Genomic DNA, 22,022 nt, shown 5'->3' with positions numbered 1-22,022 from the left:
ACATCTTGGCATTTGTCAGTGCCCACCCCACAGAGGCCCATGCTAAGTGCTGTGAACAGTGGAGGTTGTGCCCTCCTGTGCTAAAGCAGTGCATTTCACACAATCCAGCCACTGTCAGCAGTGGGGAAGTGCAAGATGCACTAAGAGGAATGCATATGTCCAAAAATGGACAGAAGGCATTGTGGAAATTGAGACCATTTCATGCATATAATATGGAGAATTGAGAAAGAAGAGACTGCCAAAGGTGCCAGAGCAGCCCAGGCCAACTTCCCCTGCCTGGTGTTACCTGCCTGGGCCCTGTGAACATCTTGCTTGGGAATCCCCTGAGGCAGAAGTGGGGCAGTCCCTTGGCAGCCAGAACACAGAAGATGGACCTTGGGCTATTCTACAGAGAGCATGCAATCAGGGGCTTAGGAACTCAGGGTTTGTGGTGGTGTCTCAGGCATGTGACAATGGGAGAAAAAAAAATGAGTGAAAATATGGATTGGGGAGTGTGGATGGGCCACCCTGCATACTTCTGAAGGGAAGACTCTGGAATTCTGGTGGCTCCCTACCTGGAGAGGGAAAGACCTGAGGTCTGGGAGTGTGGAGGACCCTTTAACAGAAGTCAGGAGTTCCACTCTGGGACACGTACATAACTTGGGGTCCAGGCACAGTGAGTGGGACATGAGAATGACAGGTGTATGTTGGGGACAGGCTCAGCTGATGCACATCATCTATGAAACTCCAAGCCTGTGCTTGAATCTCAAGGGAAGTTCCTTCCCCAAGTGCCTCATCTTGCTTTGCCTCATTTACTTGAACAATGGGATTGTGCATAGTGTCTCTGGTAGGCTCGTCTTAAGGATTAAAAGTAGCATAATTATGGGCTGACTCTGCGGTAGAGTAGGTTAAGCCACTGCCTGCAGCCCCAGCATCCTAAATGGGCACCAGTTCAAGTCTCAGCTGCTTTACTTCCGATCCAGCTCCTTACTAATGTCCTGGGGAAACAGCAGATGCTCCAAGTGCTTAGGCCCCTTTACTCACATAGAAGACCCACGAAAAGCTCCTGGCTCCTGGCTGCTACAGCCCTTTGGAGAATTGGAGAGTGAACCAGTTGGTGGAAGATTTTCTGAATTAGTGTATCTTAAAAAAAAAAAAGCATACTTGAAAGTAACACTTGTGTCAGGCCCAGAGAATATGCTCTATAATGTAAGTCACTTTTGTTATTGCCTGTGAGCGCTTGGTAGGGGTGGTGAGGGAAAGAATCTGAGATGGAACCAATTCCATGGAGCAAAGAAGCAGATGCTAGACCTTGGGTGGGAGCCTTGGGGAGGGAGATGGTGATGTAGGCAAGGAGGCAGGGAATACAGCTGAGAAGACTGGCTAGAGGATGTTTTTGAGAGAAGGAAGAGATAGGGTTACAAGGAGCAGGGGACAGGGACCGTGCTGCCAAGGCCGCCATGGATGAGTCAGACTCTTCAACAGGGTTAGCCACCCAGGGTCCTTGGCTGTCACATATGGCCTGGGAGTGCTACTGTGGCAGAAGCTAGACATGAAGCATGCTCTTAGCATTTTACAATCCTTTGGACAACCCCTCAGCACATGGAGTTTAGCAATCCCCCATCTGCCATGCCAAGGTTGGAGGTCCTGGCTTCAGTCCAGTGGGCTCCATGGTATTACCCCAAGTTGCTGTGGAACCTATGGCAAGTTCCTGAACTGCTCAGTGTCTCTATTCTAGGGTTTTCTTTCTGACTTCTGAAGAATGGCAGAGTTGCAGAGGACTAGGGCTAGGGCTTCAGAGTTCTCAGCTATAATTAGAAACTGGGGAAGGTGAGGATGCAGAAGCAGCCAGTGGAGCTAGCACTAAGATGTGACTTTAGTGCCATTTGCTTGAACACAAAGGGGACTTCCAGCCAGGAGTAGAGGGCCATAGAGATGGGAACCTGGGAGCTGAGATTGGCAGACATGGACTGCTATGGAGCAGGTCACGGGAAGGAAGCAAGGAAATGACAAGCTGTGGCCGAAAGGCCAAGTGGAAGGGACATTTCTTTTATCTGTGCTTGCCTCTCAGCTGAAAATTTTGGTTAGTGCTCCAACCACAAAGTGTGGGAATTTTTATATGCAGAGTAATCACCTGCCACCACCTTAACAGATGAATGGTTTTCCATTCCTCCCTCCAGGCCCATCATTCTCCCAGGGCTTTAGTCATAAAACAGGTTTTCCTCTATTGTTTTTACACCATGTGAGATTGTACTGGAAGCATTTTCCGTGATGTTACATCATTGTTACATTTGTCATTTTTTCCAGAACAAAGCTAACATTACTGTTTTTTCCTGATTGCAAAAATGCTCTGTGCTTTAAAAAAAAAAAAAACGCGGACAACACCAGAAGACAATAATCCCATTTCCCATCCCTCTGTTCAAACAAGCAGGTTGACCTTTGGACGAACATCCACCCAAACAATTTGCCATGCCTTTATTGCTTTCTTGGTTTCATTGCTGTTTTAGTTGGATATGAATTAGTTAACTGCTGATTCATTTTCAAGCATGAATGAAAGCTTTTCTTATGTGACAAGTGGGAGTTTTCTGCGGTCTGAAAGTTTGAGCCCCCTAAACTTCACATGGAAATCTAAACCCCAACATGATGCTGTTGGAAGCAGTCAGGGCTTGAGTGTAGAGCTCTCCTGGAGGGAGGGGCTGTGTCACCCTACCTACAGTGGATGCCATGTGTGAGCCAGCAAGAGAACTCCCACCCTCAGAGCCTCCTGCTCTTGATCTTTACAACTGTGAGGACCAAACCTCTTTTGTCCTTAAGCCGCCCAGCCTGTAATGTTTTGTTATGGCTGACCAAAAAAGGCTGTTGTTTGGAGGAAGTGGGGAATGGAGCTGCTGATGGGTCTACGTAAGACCCCCAGGAAACCAGCTAGGCCTGAAAGCTGCTACAAAGGGGTGATATTGCAGTGTCCCGCGAATTAGTCTGTAAAGGCAGGTATCACAGAGGTATTCAGGCTGGGGGATGTCCATGGAAATGCTTTCTCCTGTTCTAGAGGCTGTATATCTGAATTCAAAGGCTCAGGGGGAATAGCTTCCCTTGCCCCTCACTGGTTCAGATGACTGTCAGCAATCCCTAGTAGCCCTTGTATTGTGGACACTTTAGTCCCTGGGTCCTTTGTCACAGGGTAGTCAGCTCTTGTGTCCTTAAAGGCATTGGGGTAGGGTCCACTGTACCCCCAGCATGATCTCAGCTTGATAGTGTTGGCCGAGCCCCTTGTTCCATAAAAGGCCATGTGCATGGGCCTCAGGAGTTCAGCAAACCTATTTGGTGAATACAGCTCAAGTTGTAACATGTGGGTGCCCATGGGGATGGGGAAAGAACACTGAGCAAGGACACAATGTTAAGGGCTTGTTCTCTGGAGTGAAAGGGAGGAAAGGGGCCAGACTCAAGGGCTGGAGCTTGTGAGACTGAGAAGAGAGTACAGGAAGCAACTTCCTCCAGCAAGGCAGGTCTGTTCTTTATTAACCCCTAGTCCTGTAGAGAGAGGGCCCCAGGATTCATCAGAGAGTCCGGCTGTCCATCATCCCCTCTGGGCCCCTTCCCCACGGCTTACAGCTGGCAGCTGCTGGGTGCTCCGCCACCCCCAAGCTTTCCTACACAACATCCTGTTGTCTGCTGCTCGCCAAAGTCTTGGGTAGTTGCCACCTGATTTCTTTTCAGCCTGGACTCATTGCTAGCAGTCCCAGGCTGGCAGCAAGCATCACTAATTCCCAAAGTCCTTCCATACGGCCAGTTCAAGCCATCTCTGCACAGAGCACACACACACTGCCTCTGGTGTAGCCCTGCAGCGCTGTCCTGAGCCGTTTGCACAGTCACTCTAAGAGCTTTGGAACTCCTCTGCCCACTCCGGCTGCTTTGCCCGGCTTCCTTAACCACCCTTTTTCCACTTTGGTACCCAAAATTAACTTTTCAGAATGGAATAGACTTGGGGGCCAGGGAATGCAGAGTGCAGAAAGACCCTGACTTCTTGCTGCTGGTATACATGGCTGTCAGAACACCCGGAAGGATCCAGGGCTTGGGTGTGGCAGGCCAGCATGTGGTTGTAATCGGCAACATCACCGCCTTTGCCATCTCGGCTCTAGGGGAGCAAGGTATGATTACCAAGAAGCAGGCAGGCATCTAAGAGAAGTAATGCTCATGAACTTCGACCCCAGGAAAAGCCCGCTAAGATCTATCCTGGCCACTCCAGGTTTATGCATCTTTGAGTGCGTTGACACTTCTCTGATGTCACTCTGCTTTGGGCTCCTCTTGATGCTGCCTGGAGGATTCACAAAAGCACCTTTGCTACTTTATCATATCTTTCCCATTTAATTATACAGTAGTCTGGGTTTCCTCTTGAGGCTGCCAGCCACTTCTGAGAAAGACCTGGGATCAGACACCCAAATAACAGCTCCTGTTGACTTGAAAGCTCACAATTACAACAGCACAAACCTGCAGCAGAACCTCAGGCAAGCCTACCACCAGGATGTGCCAGCTTGGGAGGGAATGGAAGAGATCTTGCCCAGGCAGGGAAGACTCCAACTTGGGCCTTGGGGGATGATGGAGATGAGGCAGGAAGGACCTAACATAGAGGTACCTGGAATATGTTACCCAGCCTTACTTTTTGCTGCTGCCTCAGCATATTTTACATAGGCAATCCTTGTTTTATTGTACTCTACTCTGGGTTGGTATGCAACCCAGATATTACAGGTTTGTATTTAATTAGTTTTACATGTTGAAAACTTGGGGCAACCACAGGCCCAGCAGGTCTGTAGGTGCCATTTTTCCAACAGCTCAAGTTGCACTTCTTCACAAGAAAATTCAGGTATATATTTTGGAGACATAATAGTGGTATTGGAGTCTTTGTGATAATTTTATTAATATTCATATTAGTTGTCATATGACAATAATTTCTTAAATATTCATCCGTAGTTGAGAGGAATGCATATTCATGTGGGCTTCTGATTGGTGTGGGGAAGGTTGAAGTGTGGAGGAAGATGGATGAGATGCATGTTCAAGTTCTTTTTATTGGACACTTTTAGACCACAATATAATGTAAACATCATGTTTCTAAGCCCTGGGGAAACAAAGAACGTTGTGTTTCCACTTTATTGCATTATCAGTGTCTTGACTTAACTGTTCTGGAACCTCATCCAGCATGTCATTGGGGTAAGCCTGCACTGCAATCGTAGACCAAGTGCAAACCTTGTCCCTTCCTCCCCCATAGCAGCCCAAGCCACAGACTTGGGCTTGGACACAGATCAAATCAGAGCAGGCACAAAAAAAAGGTGGCTGTAGGGGGTGGGAGTGGGGGAGGGTTGAGGGGATGGAGGGGAATATGGCTCAAGGGTTCACATAATTCAACATATAAAAGATGGTTCTGGAATCAGGCTCTGGGCTCCTTCTGTGTGTCTCCCCAGCCAACAGCTCTGCTACAGATGGACCCATCCTGCAGCAAGACAACTATCTCCAACAGTGCCAGCTCAGCCCACAGGCCACTTCTCATGCTCAGAGTTCCATGGGACACCCAGGGAGGGATTCTAATGGGGTCATGTAACATCAGATCTCTCTCCTTCGACTTTCTAGAGAAAATTGGATCTCCGATTGCAGAGATTACCTCAGACCATTTCAAACAAACAAAATAACACACTGAGAAAACACGCCACAACACAGCATCATCTATAGCATCCCCACAGAAGGGACCATCCATTTAGTAGCAGGCGCCATTCTCTCTGCTTGCATCATCCTCCGATCCCTGCCTTTTCTCCCAAGATGCAGGTCTTTCATACCTTCATCCTTAATTGCCACCAGGCCATGTGCACAACACTCTGAGCCACCCTAGCACCTGTCACGATGCTGCCATTCTTTGCCTCACTCCCTTGTCTGTTCACTGGGCAGGTCCTTCGTGCTTGACACCCAGTATCTCTCAGGTGGCAAGTGTCATGTCCCAGGCACAGGAGGATCCTCAGCTTCCACCAATACATTTGGCTTTGTCCCTGCTGGAAACCAGTTCCTGGAAGTCTGGGTTTTTCCTCACCCAAGGGCAGAGTCTACTTCGGAGTGAGTAGAAACCAAAGCCTCCACTAGAAGTCATGGTCCCACAAACTAGTATGTTTGCACCACATAAGGAGATCACAAGGAATCATCCCCTAAGCTGTGGTTCCCCGAGCAGGTGGAGGTGGTCATCTTCTTTCTTAGGGGACTGAAGCTACATCAGGGTAAGTTTTTGACATTGTATGTGAGGGCGAGAACAAGCTCATGGAGGTGCCATTCTGAAGTGTTCTTAGGTATACAACACATGCCTTGGTGATAAGCCTCAAGGTCCTCCTAGGGCAGAGATATTAGCAGAAAAATTGGGGGAATGTTCTTTTGGGGTTCATTTTTGGCCACATGTGCATGCACCATTGTCTTGGCTGTGATCATGTCTGGTTCCAGCTAGATTCTCACTTCCGTCAAAATTACTTGTTTCGTTCACCTGGACCTGCAAGACACTTTTGGCTGAGTTGTCCCCAGACTCTTGCAATATGGGTCATAGGATGACAAGCGGAATTTGGCCGTGCCCTGACTGGATGGAAAACCCAGAGCCCTGAGTTTGGAGGGTCGCCTGGCTCACATCACCAATATCCACGTGTTCGTTGCAAACCTCTCAGACCTCAGACTTCCAGGCAGGGCCCCATGCATTCTGGGTAGCCATAAATGACAGGATTTAAACTATAGCATATGTCTGCTTTGCCCAGATGGATCACATATGGAAAGTGCTCGTCTTTCACACACTGGATCTGAGATTCTTAAGAGGCCATGAGAGCCAAACTTGAACTTGCTGGGATTTAAAGCTCCTTGGCGGTGCTAACATATCTCCATAAATGCCAAGCTTGTCAGTTACCTTGTAAAGCAGCCCTGGAGTTATGAAGGCCACATGTTATCTCCCTGATGCTGTGGCCAAGAGGCCTAGTTCTCCTCAGTAAGTCCACAAGAAAAGGGGTATCTCCCCTTTAGCCAATGTCCACCCCGTTGCCTCTGTGGGTGCGTGCATGTAATCAGTAATCTTTTGTTTAAACCTTGGGCTATTTCATCTAAGACATTCAAGGGAATGAAGGGAAATGCTTGCACTATAATAGAACGTAGAAGAGGACAAAATCATAATAGCGTGATGTCAAGGATCAAATCCATCAAAACAGTTCAGGGGGGCAAAATATACATTTCTCTGCATTCAAACATTATGAAGTTTTCTGTTTACTTCTTTGTATGTTCCAAGCACTGTTGTTATTTTGTCTCTGTGTCATAAGCATGCACTACTTACAAAACAATGCAAACATGCAAATGGTTACATTGACATGGTTGCTCCCCAGGTCCATTAGAAACACACCTAGGCCCTCAAACCCTTCCTTCTTCCATCCCACTCACTCAAATCCCAAGATTCTTACCTAGCCCTAAGCACATGATCATTTGTCTGTCCAAATTCACCTTCAACCATCTGTGTGAAGAGGATGCCACAGTCCAAGTTACCCCCTTGCGACACATTGCAGCTTACTCAGGAAAACACAAGCCATTTCCTGTAACAGTGAGAAGAGAGATGGTGTCCTCATCCATCAGCCATTCCTTCTACCCATTTTTCCTCCCTTGCCGTTGTGGTATCAGGCACCGGGTGCCCGACGAGGCTCAGGTTCAGAGTGGCTGGACTAGTCTCTGTGCCTGCAGCACATTTTCCTCTGTCATCAGTTGAGATAAATCCCTTGCCTTTGAGAGTTAATTTATTTGCCTTTGAATCACGCTGAAGATATGCAGTGTCTGACCCTAGATGAGTGAAATCAATTAGTTATGCCCATTTGAGTGAAAACCTCAGGCCTATAATGGGGTGGATTTTTCCATGTGGCTTTGAAGATGGGAGCCCAGAAATAGTTTGAACAGCAGCAGTGTGAATGGGCCTGCAGCCACGTGGTGGAGCGACAGGCACATGGACTTGGAGCTGGAAGACCTAATTTCCAGGGTGGCTGTCTTGCTCCCCAGCTTTGTGATTTAGGGAACATGATAACTCCTCAGAGATTCTGTATTCTTTGGTATGCAATGGGGAGATATAGTCATGCATCAATAATGCAGTATATTAAAGAGCAATGCAACTTAGCAGATTTCATCTTGTATAAATGTGAGAGTTGATGTCTACAAACCTAGGGGATCTAGATCAATCACTGCACATGAATTCCTCTAAAATGTTATTGAATTAATTAACAAGAATGAAAGGGGGAGGGACAGGGGCAGAAACAGAGATATTCCAGCCACTGGTTCACTCCCAAGTGGCCATCACAGTCAGGGCTGGGCCAGGCAAAGACCAGGCGCTGGGAACTCCATCCTGTTCTCCCACATGGGGGCCTGAGTACTACTTAGGCCATCCTCTGCTGTTTTCCCAGGCACATTAGCAGGGATGAGTTGGATTAGAAGTGGAGTACCTGGGACTGTAGCCAGCACTCATATGGCATCCCTGTGTCACAGGCCATGGCTTAACCCACTGCACAACACCAGCCCTCAACAGGCCCTCTCAACGTGATTCAGAGGTGTCAAACACCAGCTATAGCATAGCATAGCACAGCACACTGTCTCATACTAAACCTTTTATAAATAGAAGGATGGTTCTTCAAGCTAATCATAAAAAAAAATACAGTCCTTGTTTATGTGCTATGTGTAATTGTATGTGCTGTGCCTTGTAAGACTAGCTGCACAGAGCTGACACAGTGGCATAGCGGTCTAGTCCTCCCATTTCTAGCCCCAACTGCTCCAGCTTCCAATCCAGCTTCCTGCTAATGGCCTGGGAAAGTAGCAGAGGACTTTGAGCCTACTCACTCCCCATTGCAGCAATTTGGGGAATGGACCAGTGAATGGAAAATTCATTCTCTCCCTCTCTCTCTCCCTCTCTCTCTCTCTCCATCCCTCCCTCCCTCCCTCTCCCGCTCTGTCTCCCTCCTTCTCCTGCTCTGTAACTGACTTTCAGGGAAAAACTAAGCAACTTTACAAAAAAATATTTTTTTAATAACTGTGCAATTGAGGGTTTGTTTACACCAACATCATCACCAAGAGGAGGGCAATGTGTTAAGCCCCCAAGTGACGAAAACATCATTACCCAGGAGGTAACCATACTCCTGCTGTCCCTTAAGAGTCTTAGCATACCTTCAACAGGCTCATGTGTTCAGAGAGGCTCAGCCACGCAACCATCACAATGACATTCTGACCACTTCCCAGAGGTGGCCACTTGAAAGACAGGCAAAATGCATTGTTTAACACCTTAGGGAAAGACGCTAGGCTCTTTGGTGATGAAAAGGCAGCTCTGTGAGACCCTGTGGAGCTGTCACTGCCCTTCCTCTGTGCCAAGGAATCAATCTGAGCCTTGGGTGCCCATCTGTATAATGGGAGTTCATGGTGACAATACCCAAAGCCGTACCTGCATGGTCGTTCTCACACATCTATTAGGATGATGCATCTCAGTCAATCCATGGAGTTGCTCCATGCATTTTTTTTTCAGGATTGCAAATGAATTAGATGTTCCTTGTCAAGAATTTAGAAAACAGGCTGAAAAGCAAGCATAGGGAAGTATATGTTTTGGGTCCACACTTTGTGGTTGGCGGCTATGTTTGCCTCTGACCCTCCTCCTTCACACTGCTCCCAGTCTCTAGCAGAGAGCTCTTTGCTGAGAGCTCCTCGCAGGCATGCCTGTCCAATGCTGCACAAGTACATGGTGGCTACCCTACCGGTCCATTGACAAAACCATATTGTGACACTGCTCTCAACCCCTCTCTTGGCAGATCCTTCAAGCCAGACTTCATCCTGGTCCGCCAGCATGCCTACAGCATGGCTCTAGGTGAAGATTATCGCAGCCTGGTCATCGGCCTGCAGTATGGAGGGCTGCCTGCCGTCAACTCCCTCTACTCCGTCTACAACTTCTGCAGCAAGCCCTGGGTGGTAAGTGACAGGCAAAGGGGAGATAGTCCTCAAATGAATCTTATGTAAACAATAGTAAAAATAACTTGGTTCCTAGATATTTCTTGGGGAATTGTCCAACAAATGAGCCAGTATTGTTATGATCATACAAAATATTTAATGTTATATAACGACAGTAGGCAATAGTACATTATGGTAATACGATATAACATAAAATAGTCATATGAGGTCCCTTATCGTTTTCACTAACACGCTACCATTGTTCTATCATTCTGTCATCATTGTTGTTAGCAACAAGTAGCATTTATTGAGCACTTACTATGAACAGTACATGGCTTGGGCAATCCCCTTGGCCTCTGTGAATGGAGCTTTCTTATTGGGAAAGCGATGTGGCAGGGTGAGGAGTTATTATGGGTAAAGTGCTGCAGTGCAAAATCCAGTCAGTTAGCAGTGACAGTTCTTAAGGTCCCTGGTACCTGAAACAAGTCTATGCAGAATTGGCCTGCAGGAGTTTTTGCAAGATTGCTTGCATCCGTCCAATAGATATGGGTAATGCTTACCACTACTGCCAAGGCCCCGATCTTCTTCTTGTGCTACCCTACAGAGCATTTTGATCTGTGACATTGAAGATTTCAAGTCCTGCCCTTAGAAAAATGTCCTAAACAGTACTGCCCTGCCCGCCTTGCTTTTACATATAGCTGTAGTGATGGTAGCTGGGACCCTCACTATGTACTGTCTATACAGGACTGGATATACACATTGGCAAGCTTCTCCGACACCCTGATGAGCAGCTGTTGCTGATCTGTGTGAGAGTCCTTCAAAAAGTTTCTAGGAAAAATTGGAATTTAAAAAATGAATTTATTCTGGCGGAAAAAAAGTTGAAATCCAAGCATAGTTTTTTTTTTTCATCATGCACATTCCCTTGAACTTTTTGGCGACTCTTCATGTGTGTGGATTTCAACAGTTGCTTTCCATTAAAATATATTTACGTTTTAGTGCTATGTTCCATGAACTTTTTGAATTCTCAGCTAGACCTTCATGGCTACCAGTATTGGTGGAGCTGGGTCTCTCCAAATCTCATATGCTGTTTGTGGCATCACTGTACCTCTCTGGACCTGTTTCCTTGTGTGTGCTGTGAGGAACTCAGCCAACAGATCATTTCCCAACTTTCTTAATGTCTCACAAACCCTCCAGATTAACCCCAGGTGAAACTATACCTGTAGGTTCACTTTCAGAACTTTGCACACCCAGCATAGGCTGATGCTGAAAATTCCCAAGTTGGCATTCTCTCTATGATCTCGACTGGGAGTCGCCCCCCCATCAGATATGTGACCTGCCCCTCCTTCCGACCACAGGCATCCAAGGTCAACCACAAATTGCAGCTTATTTTTTCCCCCTCTGGATCAGAACCTAACTTACTCTCTACTGCTTGTATTCCTTTCCTTCTTCTGGGTGAATTCTAGTCCCCCTGATTAGGGCTGCCAGGCCCTTGGCACTGTCCTCCTCTGGCACTGTCCTCTGCCCTTGGGGCCACAACCATGGCAACCGCTGAGGCTCTCCTTCACTCAATTATCTCCCTGAACATCTGGTGCCCTTCCTCCTTCTTAAATCTTCTGTTCCAGAAAGTCTTTCTGACTCACTACTTCATCACCTTTCCAGGTCCCCAGACTCCACGTGCCATCCTACCCCAAGCAAAACATTGGTATCTGGACACTGTACTGCAGCCCATCTTCTCTCAAGCTGGCCTGGCACATTCATGATCAAGCTATTATGATTTAAATAAGACTGGGCTCCTGATACCATATAGACACTTAAACTCCAAAGTCATAAGATGATGACACTAAGACAGTGGAAAATTAATTCCATCATGGGGTTTAGATATGGGTCTCAAGGGAGGTCCTTAAGTCATTGGGCTGTTCACTTGGAAGGCAGTTCTGACAAGAGAGTTGATTATGAAAGCCAAGTGGAGGCCAGCCACACCCTGCTTCTGAGCTCATCATGTGATCCTCTTTGTGCAAGTGTCCCATCATTGACATCCACTGTTCTGTCACCAGATGCCACAACACCGATGGGATGGTCCGATTTCAGTCTTTCCAAGCCATGAACCAGAGTAAACCTTTCCCATGTTGAAGTTAGCTTCTCTTGGATATTTTCTCGTCCTAACACAAAGCAGAACAATATGCAAATGCAATGCCAGGCACCAAGTGGGCCCCACAGGGTGCTGTGGGGTGATGGAATTCATCCTGTAGCTCTGGAGATGAGAGCTGACCAGTGAGCAAACAAGAAAGCATGGAAGCAGGAGGAGCACAATGGGAAGGGATGGGACTTTCAAGTGTTGGAAATGAGGAGCTGTAAAAGGAAAGATGGGTTCATAAATGGTAATACTGCCTCATGTGTAAGTGCTCCTGTGGACTGGGCTCTGCCCCCACCACGTGCCTTCCAACAGCCAGCCCTCCAAGAAGGTCTCTCTCATGCTCTCCGATTTACAAATGAACAACTTCCCACAGTGTGCAGTTGGGTAGGGGCAGGAAAGTCCAGGAAGGCTGGAGTTGGAGTCTGCACCTTCCTTGGCAGTGTTGCCTCGCTAAAAAGGCAGGCAGAAGCAGAGGAACAGCTGGACTGTCAGCCAGTTGTGCCAAGCCCAGAGTTAGTGTTCATTTGATCCTGGTCAGCAGAGCCCTGTGTTCTGCCTCCTCACTAGATCTTGACCAGGAATGGAGGGGTAGCTGTAGCTGAATGAGGGAGAAGGTGGATGTCCAGCCAAGGAATCTGGCCTCTGTCCTGTAGGCAGGAACCGTGATACAAGCCCAGCTCAGAAATGGTGGGTCCAAGTTGGGATCAAGTAGCAGGTAGCAGTGATTGACTAATTCATGTTCTCCCCATTTCTGTCCTAGTTCTCTCAGCTCATTAAGATCTTTCACTCCCTGGGCCCTGAGAAATTCCCGCTGGTGGAGCAAACGTTTTTTCCCAATCATAAGCCAATGGTGAGTGCCAGTTTTCACTCTATTATCATGATGTAAACCAGTGCAGACAGTGATGCCCATCTCCCCTTTGGACAGGGGGGGATGGGCTGAGGGGCCACTCCCTGACCACCTGGGCTCCTAAGAAAGAGCCATAAGTCCTGTGGCAATACCTGACTTTCCTCAAGGAAGAGTCATCTCTCCAGGGGAAATTCAGGCAGAAAGAATGACAAGAGTCAGACCTCACAATTCTTGGGATCCTGGCAGTTTTCAGCAAATCAGGGAACAACTTTAAGTAGCATGGCGGAGCCGAAGGTCAATGACAGAGGTGAAAAATTTGTTTGAGGTGGGGTATTGTTTCACTTGAGTCCTGTGTGGGACATGGTTCCAACTCTGGTTTTAAAAGAAAGAATGAAAAGTAATGATGTTTTTGTATTTGCATAGATTGTTGATTATTGTATTGGTGTTTGCACTGATTGTTGATTGTAGAAGATTGATTGTGATCCTGGTTGTCCAACTCGTGAATATACCTGGAAATTGTCTCTGGGAAGTGGTTGGGACTTAGCTCAGAGTACACTGTGTGCAGTGTCTTGTTTGGAGGGCACTTTCCTGGGAGAGACTAATATCCATTGGAATGAGATGGAGAGTTTTCCATCCATAGCTGGAAAAAAACTGGGTGGAAGAGTTCTGGACAGCTGGGAAAAGCCCATGATATGCCTGCTTGTGTGGTTGGTGGTCTCCTTAAACTGAACATTGGAATGCAGGGTCATGACCCTATGATTGGCATGATATATGATTGGGAAATATGATCCTTTGGGCATGGGATAAGTCCCCAGGGTATCCCATCTTCCTGGCCAGGGACTGTGATCTGTTTGTAGACTCCTGAGTTCATTCTGCTAAACTGGACCGCCCTGCTTGTTGGATGGCAAATTCCAGGTAGGAAGCAGTGTAAGCAGGCAGAGGTTTTCCTGTGTATCTGATCCAATGAGAGTCACAGAATCCAGGGTGTATTGGCAGCTGGGCTAAGGATTCATATGTGACTTGGCATATTCAACAAAGTGTGAATGTAGCAGGGGAAAATTCAGCATTGTATCCATTGACTGTGTCTGGAGCAATGACTTCATCTCTGAGTCTTGGCTTCCTTAACTGGAAATGATAGTGGAACAAACTCGTGTGGTTGTTGAGATTACCGACGCTCATGTGTGCAAGGCACTGTCCCGGACATATGGTAGAGTGGAGAAGCTGTTCAATAGAGGTGAAAGTTATAATGCGGAACCTTGTGGAGGGTGGCATGAAAGTTGGGTGAGGGGTCTGCAGCCAGCTCCATCTGTTACAGGTCTTAAGTCCAGCTATAAGCCCTGGGAGGGGCTTTCCAGCTGTCATGGGGTTTCATGAGTTCCTGGAATTCTCAACCAGGCCAGGCAGTTGGAATTTCAAGCAGGCAATTGACAGGGGGGAATGGCTATTTACAGGTTCTTCCTCTCCTTGTACCTGCACCAGATTGGGAATGGAACAAGCATAGCTACATTAAGGCCTCAACCTGGGCATACTTGAGCTACCCACAGACGTTGATCCAGATCCAGCGGAACCAGGGAAGACCCAGGCAGCAGTCAGGGGTGAAGTTAAGGCTGGACTAGTAACTGGAGGGGAATCTAAAACCCTCCTGCCCATGGTAAGGACCAGGAGCTATAGAAATGGTTCAATACAGGCCTGGAGTTGGGACAGGCACAACAGGCTTTCAGGACTCCCCGGTGTTTCTAATATATAATAACCCCCCAGTGACAGGACACAAGAAATCATGAGACAGCAGGTGTGTGATAGAAATAAAACCAATTTACTGTTTAGAATAAAGGACACACTATAAAAAGTGAACATTATGCAACATTATAAGACAATATACATTCACGGAATATAAAATTCATAAATAACATGGAGGAAAACTGTAAACAGCGCTACAAAATTTAGCAACAAATACATTCCTTCCAGACAGGGTTTTCTCTGGTTGGTTTCTCTCCATCACTTCTGGGTTTCAGGACAGTAGACTGGCCAAAAAGAATGGTGGGAGATTAGAACAATCAAGGATGACCTTACCCCAAAGCAGGAACCATTTCCTAAGTTCTTTTCCTCTTATCTCTAAAGAGCCAATGTGGAAGTTGTTAATATCTACTGCCTCAGTACCTCCCTATTTTGTTTTGGCTTTTGCCTTTAGATTGTTTGATGTTTCTAAAAAAAACAAAACAAAACAAAACTCCGGTCAGATATTTAGCTATCCAGGAGTATGGGTACCATCTTGGGGTCATCCACATTGTCAATTGTCTTACACAAGACAAAGAGGAAGGGATGGGATAGGAAAGGGTATTGTCTCATAGGGGGTCAAATGAGCTCCTAGACAGCTGTTGCAAACCAGTTAATTCTCCAAGGTCTGTGGCATAAACAAGGATGCTTGTGGCTGCACATGGCAGGTCTGGAATTGGGCAAGCATGAAGGACAGAAGTCCCTAGTGCTGTTACCTTTCATGTCCAGATGGCAGTGCTCACTTAGAGGCAAGAACTTGGACCTGGGATGACCTTGATTGGCTGGTAGGCAAAATAGATGTCCAGAAGAAGGAGCAAGAACTTGTTTAAGAGAAGTGGGCCCTGGAGTTTTGGGGGGAAATCATGACTTTCCACTTTGCTGGGGAAAGGGAACTAGGGGGTTGGGAGTGAAGCAAGCTCTCCAGGGCCACTTGACCTGAAGCAAGCACACGAAGGTATTTGCTGCATTTTTTTCTGTCTCCTTCCAAGAGTCATTTTGATAAGCAGGGACTGCAAGAATCTGTCACTGCTTCCTTCTCATCCCATCGGTTTGCCAGTCTAGCTGCCTGCCCAGTAGAAGTGTTCTACTCTCCAGTCCACTGTAGAATTTGATTCAGGAAAATGGTGGCATGTGGGTTTCATTGTTTTTTGTTTTTTCTCTTAAACACAATGTACACATATTACAGCCTACACATGACACAAGATTTAGCAAAATAACACATTCACAATATGATTGAAATACAGAAGTGTCTTCTCAGCTACATAAATGACTTTAAATTATACAGTAAGTGAACAGGTGAAATAAACAAAGCTATAGCTTATAGAAAGCTCAAAAACCGCCCTCTGACACAATCGCTTTGCAAAAGACCTTTCTTTGCCCAGGTTCTCCCTGACCAGGGAGCCTAGCAGATGGGGCTGTGGGTCCTCCATTTGAGAGCTTCAGGCGCCCCCTGCTTAGGCCTTAACCCAGGTCCCTTGACAGTGGGGTGATCACAGTAGGGGACTATAGGACTGAGCCCAACCAAGTGCCTCACGTGGGAGATGCTGGTGTCCACTTGTGTGGGTTGGGTCAGACTTTAGGGTGGAAGCACAAAGTCTAGGGATTTGCCCTTAAAAAAAAAACCAGTCTAGTGACCAATTGACACTGGTCCCCGCCCCCCCCCCCGGCGAGGGTTGGGCGTCCCATTTCTACCCTGCTAACTGGCATCCACACAAGGGGAAGTGTACAGGGTGAAAAAAAAAATCAATCTCAAGGAAATCCAACACCTGCACCAGTCTTCCCAGTATGTGTTTTAGCCAAGCACCCTGTCTGGGCATGTGTGTGTGTGTGTGTCTGTCTGTCTGTCTGTGTGTGTGTGTGCGCGCACACAAAACACTACAACCTGTTGTCTACTTTTATTTGCTCCTGTTTCCATTGGCAGCTGTTTCCTAAAGTGGAATGAACTGAAGATACAAATGCTAAGAGAGGATAAATAATCGCAATCTGAAGAGAGAAACAGAGGGCAATCATGTTAAATGTCCCCCATCCTACCATCCCCACCTCTGCAAAATACACATTATCACCTAAGCTTGGCATCTTACTTTCAACACTAAAACTTAAAATAATCTTGTTTCATAGTTGAATTTATATTATAGTTTTATTTCAAAGAACACAACAAAAGCCCTCTACAGCTGCTTGCAAGAGTCAGCCTTCCCAGGTGACTCCCCCAAGTCTAAGTTCCTAAGGTCAGACCTCGGGAGGTGGCATCTTCCCCTCAGTGGGCTGGGGCAGGGCAGCGGGTGGCCATCGAGCCACTCTGCAGCTCTCGCTCCTGTACCCAGGCCTCCAGCCCACACTCTCAGAAAGGAAAGCCCCAAATATGAAGCAGAAGAAAAGCAGAGGTCAGAGGACCCCAGGAATGGGGGCAAAATGGGTGATCATTTTTTTTAAGTCAACTCGGAATGTAATTTCCTTCCCACAGGCAACAATGAGATCAAACTATTGGTGCGTTCAACAGCTTTGAACAGAATTCTGTGTCCTGTAAAAAAATTAGCTTATTTCCCCTATGGGTATATATGCCAAGATGTGTATATGAACACATCCCCTAGGTGAACTAAATACTACTTTGGAAATAGTATTCTCTACCCAAAACTACTGGGCTATAACTGTGGCTAGTGTGTGGTTTTTCTCCAATTCACATGAAGGCACATGCCCAGCCATGGTCACCCAAGAGATTTCCAGGAGGAACTCTCGTGGGAGGTGGGGAGAGCAAAACCATTTCTCTCCGGCTTTCCACTCGAGCCCTTTTAAGAGGCCGGAGCACTACCTCCTGACCTCAGGCAGATGTTTAAGTCTTCAATTGGAAAAGTGCTATCATTCAGGCCTGACTTCTTGCTTCAGACTCAAACATCTGGTCAACCCAAGCATTGCCAGGCAGGGGGCAGTTCTGTATATGTCTGTGTGTCTGCATCCTCTCTCCCTTTCTCAAAGTCTCTTCCTGCCCTCCCTTGCTCATTCACTCATGAGCTCTTAGGTGCAGACAGACACAGGTTGGAACATGTCGGAGCATGTCATTGGTGTGTGAAGTCTTCCACACACTTCAACCCTATCTGACCCTAAAACAGGTGCCTTCCTTCCAGAAACTTCTTTGTGTCCTTTTTCTGCAGGGGTAGAGGGGAAGGGCATGGGGCAGGGAGAAAAAGGAGACAGCAGGAGATGGTGAGGTGGGGAAAGAAGGAAGAGCAGTAGGGATTACAATGCCCAAATGGGATAGTTTTTCGATTTTTGTTTTCCTAAAAAAATATAGATTATATTATCAAGAAGAAGAGGCATACGCTGGCATGGTACCAGGAATTCCCAGGTGGATGTGGGTGAGGTCGAAACCTAAAAGAAGAGATAGGGTAGAGCCAGGAGACGAGTTCCAAAATCGATCCCATACGACAGTATAGATTTGTCTTTTAAGTGTTCCAAGTGCTAAATTTGCAAGAAAGCAGGCACTAATTTCGTTGTCATCATCCGGGAAGAGTTAGTGTCTGAGGGCAGCTCAGCGGGAAGGGAGGGATGTGAGGTGGGGCGGGGCCTGGTGCTCAGGGGTCGGTGGCGTTGATGATACTTTTGTCTGGGGGGGCCCAGCCTCGGTACCAGCTGCAGTATCCACCCTTCTGCCGGATGCAGGTGTAGTGTTTGGACTGATAGCCGGGGTAGCCGAAGTTGGAGAGCATGTCGGTCCAGAGGCATTCGTTCTTGGAGGTCACGAAGCAGGGCAGGTAGTAGCAGGACTTGATCTGCAATTAGATCACAGCCAGACACTAAGGGATGTTGCCACTGTGGCCTCCGGGCACATCAGCCCCTTTGCAAGGATGGAAATATCCATCACACCAGCTTCTGCTTACTGAGTACCTGCTGTGTACCCAGCATCCTGCCTCTAGGTTATTCCCCTTGAACTCATCAGTTTTATCTCTCCCTTCTTGCAGAAGGAGTAAGAGGGTGCAGCCCATGAGCAGTGGAATTCAACATGGGAGAGTCTTTCCCTCTCAACTGGAAACAGGGAGAGGTCAGGGAAAGGGTCTCCGCATACATTCTGGGGGCCCAGTTGCCCTGGGTCGGAAAGCAGCCTCAGTGAGTGTGTGACCCAGGGCATGTTCTAGCTGGTCTTTTTCTTCATCTGGGAAATATAGGGATCCCTCTGCAAGGAAACCCAGGCAGACCCGCCTTGAAGCTCAGCAACCTCCCACCGCAGCAATGCTCTGCACTGCTGCTCAGGCACAAGGGGTTGGGACTGGCTGAAGAGCAGCCTGAACAGCATCTGGCCTTGGCAGTGCTGGGCCAGCTTCCCTGTTAGTGAGGGGAGCCCAAGGGACAGCCCGACTGGGGACTGTGTGACAGGACCTGCAGCCTAAGAGTCCTGTCCCTGCTGTAGCCCCCAGTCACCAGAAGAGGTTTAAGACCCTCGTGCCTGGCATCTAGAAACAACAGTACGAGGCATTCTTTCCCTCAACTTTCTTCACCATCCAGCCATACCTGCTTGGACCTGGCTCTTTGCCCTGGCCATCACACAAGACCTTCCCAGCATAGCACCTAGCTCAATAGATCCTCCCCTCTTCCCGCCCCACCTCCACTCCCACCAGACTTACCTTGCAGTTGCAGCCCAGGTGGTAGCGATAGTTCAGCCCCTTGCGCTGGGAGAGAGTGAGCTGGTCCCACCTCTCCACAAAGTTGCACAGCCCTGTATACATCTTGCCATCATAAACGCGGCCTGTGGCAAGGAGGAAGAGGACAGGGGGAAGGTGTTTCATCCAAGGGTCCAGCCAGAGGGAAAGAATTCCCTAGGGACTTGTGCTAGGGACTTTGCAGCTCCCAGGAGTTTATTTCATCATCCTTAGCGTCATATGTAAGGTGGACTGCAGCCCCTTTTCCTGATCATGATAGTGAAGGTCAAAGAGGTCAAGTTATGTGGCAATGGTCCCCAGCCCAGCCTCCCACACTTAGCTCTGGGCAGGCAAGAGGGGCCCATCACTGGCTAGTTCCTCCCAGTTGACTATGCAATGACTGGTGTCTGCAGGACCCTGGGGACCTTGGCCAAGCCCAAGCCTCAGTGCTGGAGCTGGCTGGCTCTTACCTGTCAGTAGGTACTGGTACTTGTTGACCTCTAACTTCAGGCCGCAGAGACTTTCAGAAGCTTCTGTGTAGATGTACTGCACTTGGGGCATCTTGCTAAAGCCTCGGTACATCTGTGGACAGAAGGAGCTTCATGAAGGGGAGGGTCTAGGCTACAGCACTTGGCTTCAAGGCCTCTGGTTGCCCTTGTCATCCTCCAACTGGACGGCTGCCCATCTGCACCCCCTCCCTGATAGGGGCCCGGTTGGAGCCTTCCAGCAGAACCTTCCTAGGTGGCTCCCTTCCACTTGCCCGGTGCCACTGCTCCAGCTACACATTCCTTGATTCCACATCCAAGCAAAGTGACGTGCAGATGGCCCCTTGTCAGTCTGGGCCCGAGTTCTTAAAGCACAGCTAGCTGACACTCATGCCACACCTATGCCCAGTGCATGAAAGCTTTTCCTTTAGATTTTCCTTATCATCCCATTTTACAGAGGACTCAGTATAAAGGCAGAATTCAACCAGCTAAAGTGGAGCTTGTGCAAGGGGTTTCCTCCATGTTTTTCTTCTGAGGGTCTTTGAAACTCAGATGGTGTATACGGGGCATGCATATGGAAATCCCAGTTTTTCAAGAAGCTGCTTTAAGCTGTCACACTGAACCAGCTGAAATTGTTATGGCTAAACAGGGTCAAGTGTCAGCTATCTAATGCAGTGACTGTCAACTGAAGGTAATGTTCTGGAACATTCAGCAACATCTGAAGACATTTACAGGCTGTTCTACCTGCCATTGGATAGAGGGGGTAGAGGAGTTGCTAAGATCTTACAATGCACAGGGCAGCCCCCAGAGCAAAGTAAAACCTGGGCCCCAGAGGCCAAGAGTGCCCCAGTGGGAAAACCACGCTCCAGCATTAGCCCATGTCATCCTCATGATAATTAGGAACCATCATGAAGAACACCAGGCATGGATAGGCCAAATGATTTGTGCAAGGCCACACAGGCAATCAGGGCAGAGCTTTCGCCACCCTCCTGTGTTGGCTCCTCCTCTGGGTGACTCCTGGCCCAGGGTCTCTCAAGCAGTCAATGCCATCTCCATAGATGCTGCTGCTTCCTTGTCTTTCTCAGCAGGTGCTCAAGTGCCTGGAGGGAACCCTACAGAGACTAACTCCACTCTGGGAGTGCAGGAGTGTCAGGCAGGCTGGGGCAGTGGTGTTAAGGGTGTGAGCCAGCAGGAGCGAGCCGGGGTGGTCTCTGGACCTGTCCCAAAACCTGACAATGGGACAGTGTTTCTCTGCTTTCATCCCTGGCATGCGTGATGAATTTGCTTGTGGTCATTAATACACAGGCAGACAGCACCTCCTGGGTGTCTCGTCTGCAGGCCTCCCATTCAGCCCAGAAGGCTTTTTTTTTCTCTGTGTCTTCCCAATGAAGGAAACCTTTCACTTCACAAAGCCACCAACTGGTCCTGCCTGGGAGCCTCTGCCTGAGGTGAGGGGCACACTGTTCACATGGACTCAAACTCCTCTGTGTCTTTCCCAGCCCCACTACCTCCCTGAGGAAGCACAGCCAAGAACCAGGAAGGGCCCCCCTTGTCCATCCAGGTAGGCCAAGTCCCACTGCCTACTTGCTCGATGAGGTACAGGGCATTGTGGGCTTGAACCACGCCACAAGCATGACCTTCACACATGCTTCTGGGCCAAGAAACATCCCATTTTTGATGTGGCTGAAGTTCTGGCTAAGTAAGGGTTCCACTGAGCCAGGTCAGCTCATTCTACACTCATCTTCCCCCTTGAGCAATGCTTAGTCTTCCGGGTAAGACGCAGCCCTCTTTAGGGTCAGAGACTTGAACCACTCTAATAATACAAAGGGGCAGAACCAGCTGGGCATCCCTGCTGCCTTTTGTATTTCACACTGCTTCTAGCACTTGAGCAGAGAGCCTGGATTTTGATACATCACTAATGACCAGGTCCTGCCAACTCAGGGTCACACCTGGAAATAACATGGTCAGGCAGATTTTGCTCATTGATTTTTCTTTGTGGCAATCCTTTCTCTGTCTCAACACTGATCCTCAAAGTGTCTCTGCAGTTGCAGCCATAGATAGAGACATTGGTTTGCCAGGTCTAGGAGCAGTGTGAAAGGGTCATGGCATTGAAGGTTGATAGTATGCTGGGGGCCGACGTTCAAAGTCACCTAATCCAGTGCCAGGAGCTCAAGCCGCAAGAAAACTCAGTCCTTCCTCCCCCAGTCTTTCTCATG

At 48.0% G+C, this 22,022-nt stretch overlaps 2 protein-coding genes across 3 annotated transcripts in view; one reads left to right on the top strand and one right to left on the bottom strand.

Moving 5' to 3' along the window:
• SYN3 (synapsin III) overlaps window positions 1-22,022 on the top strand; it is a 364,967-nt gene that overhangs the window by 87,790 nt on the left and 255,155 nt on the right. For both annotated transcript variants that reach the window (XM_040985146.1, XM_040985156.1), the window contains 2 exons: window positions 9,804-9,960; window positions 12,834-12,923. In XM_040985146.1, the coding sequence (XP_040841080.1) occupies window positions 9,804-9,960; window positions 12,834-12,923 (247 nt within the window). The remainder of the gene's footprint in view (window positions 1-9,803; window positions 9,961-12,833; window positions 12,924-22,022) is intronic.
• The window catches only part of TIMP3 (TIMP metallopeptidase inhibitor 3), a 48,528-nt gene continuing 41,218 nt past the window's right edge, over window positions 14,713-22,022 (bottom strand). The window contains exons 3-5 of the mRNA XM_040985169.1: window positions 19,792-19,903; window positions 19,307-19,428; window positions 14,713-18,457 (exon numbers count right to left, since the gene is read on the bottom strand). Coding sequence (XP_040841103.1) covers window positions 18,260-18,457; window positions 19,307-19,428; window positions 19,792-19,903 — 432 coding nt within the window. The 3' untranslated portion in view covers window positions 14,713-18,259. The remainder of the gene's footprint in view (window positions 18,458-19,306; window positions 19,429-19,791; window positions 19,904-22,022) is intronic.

The sequence above is a fragment of the Ochotona curzoniae genome, unplaced genomic scaffold (assembly GCF_017591425.1).
Source record: "Ochotona curzoniae isolate NIBS_2020 unplaced genomic scaffold, NIBS_Ocur_1.0 contig_1014, whole genome shotgun sequence".
NCBI lineage: Eukaryota > Metazoa > Chordata > Mammalia > Lagomorpha > Ochotonidae > Ochotona > Ochotona curzoniae.
The sequence above is the reverse complement of the archived record's forward strand: the minus strand, read 5'-3'. Positions and strand labels throughout refer to the sequence as shown.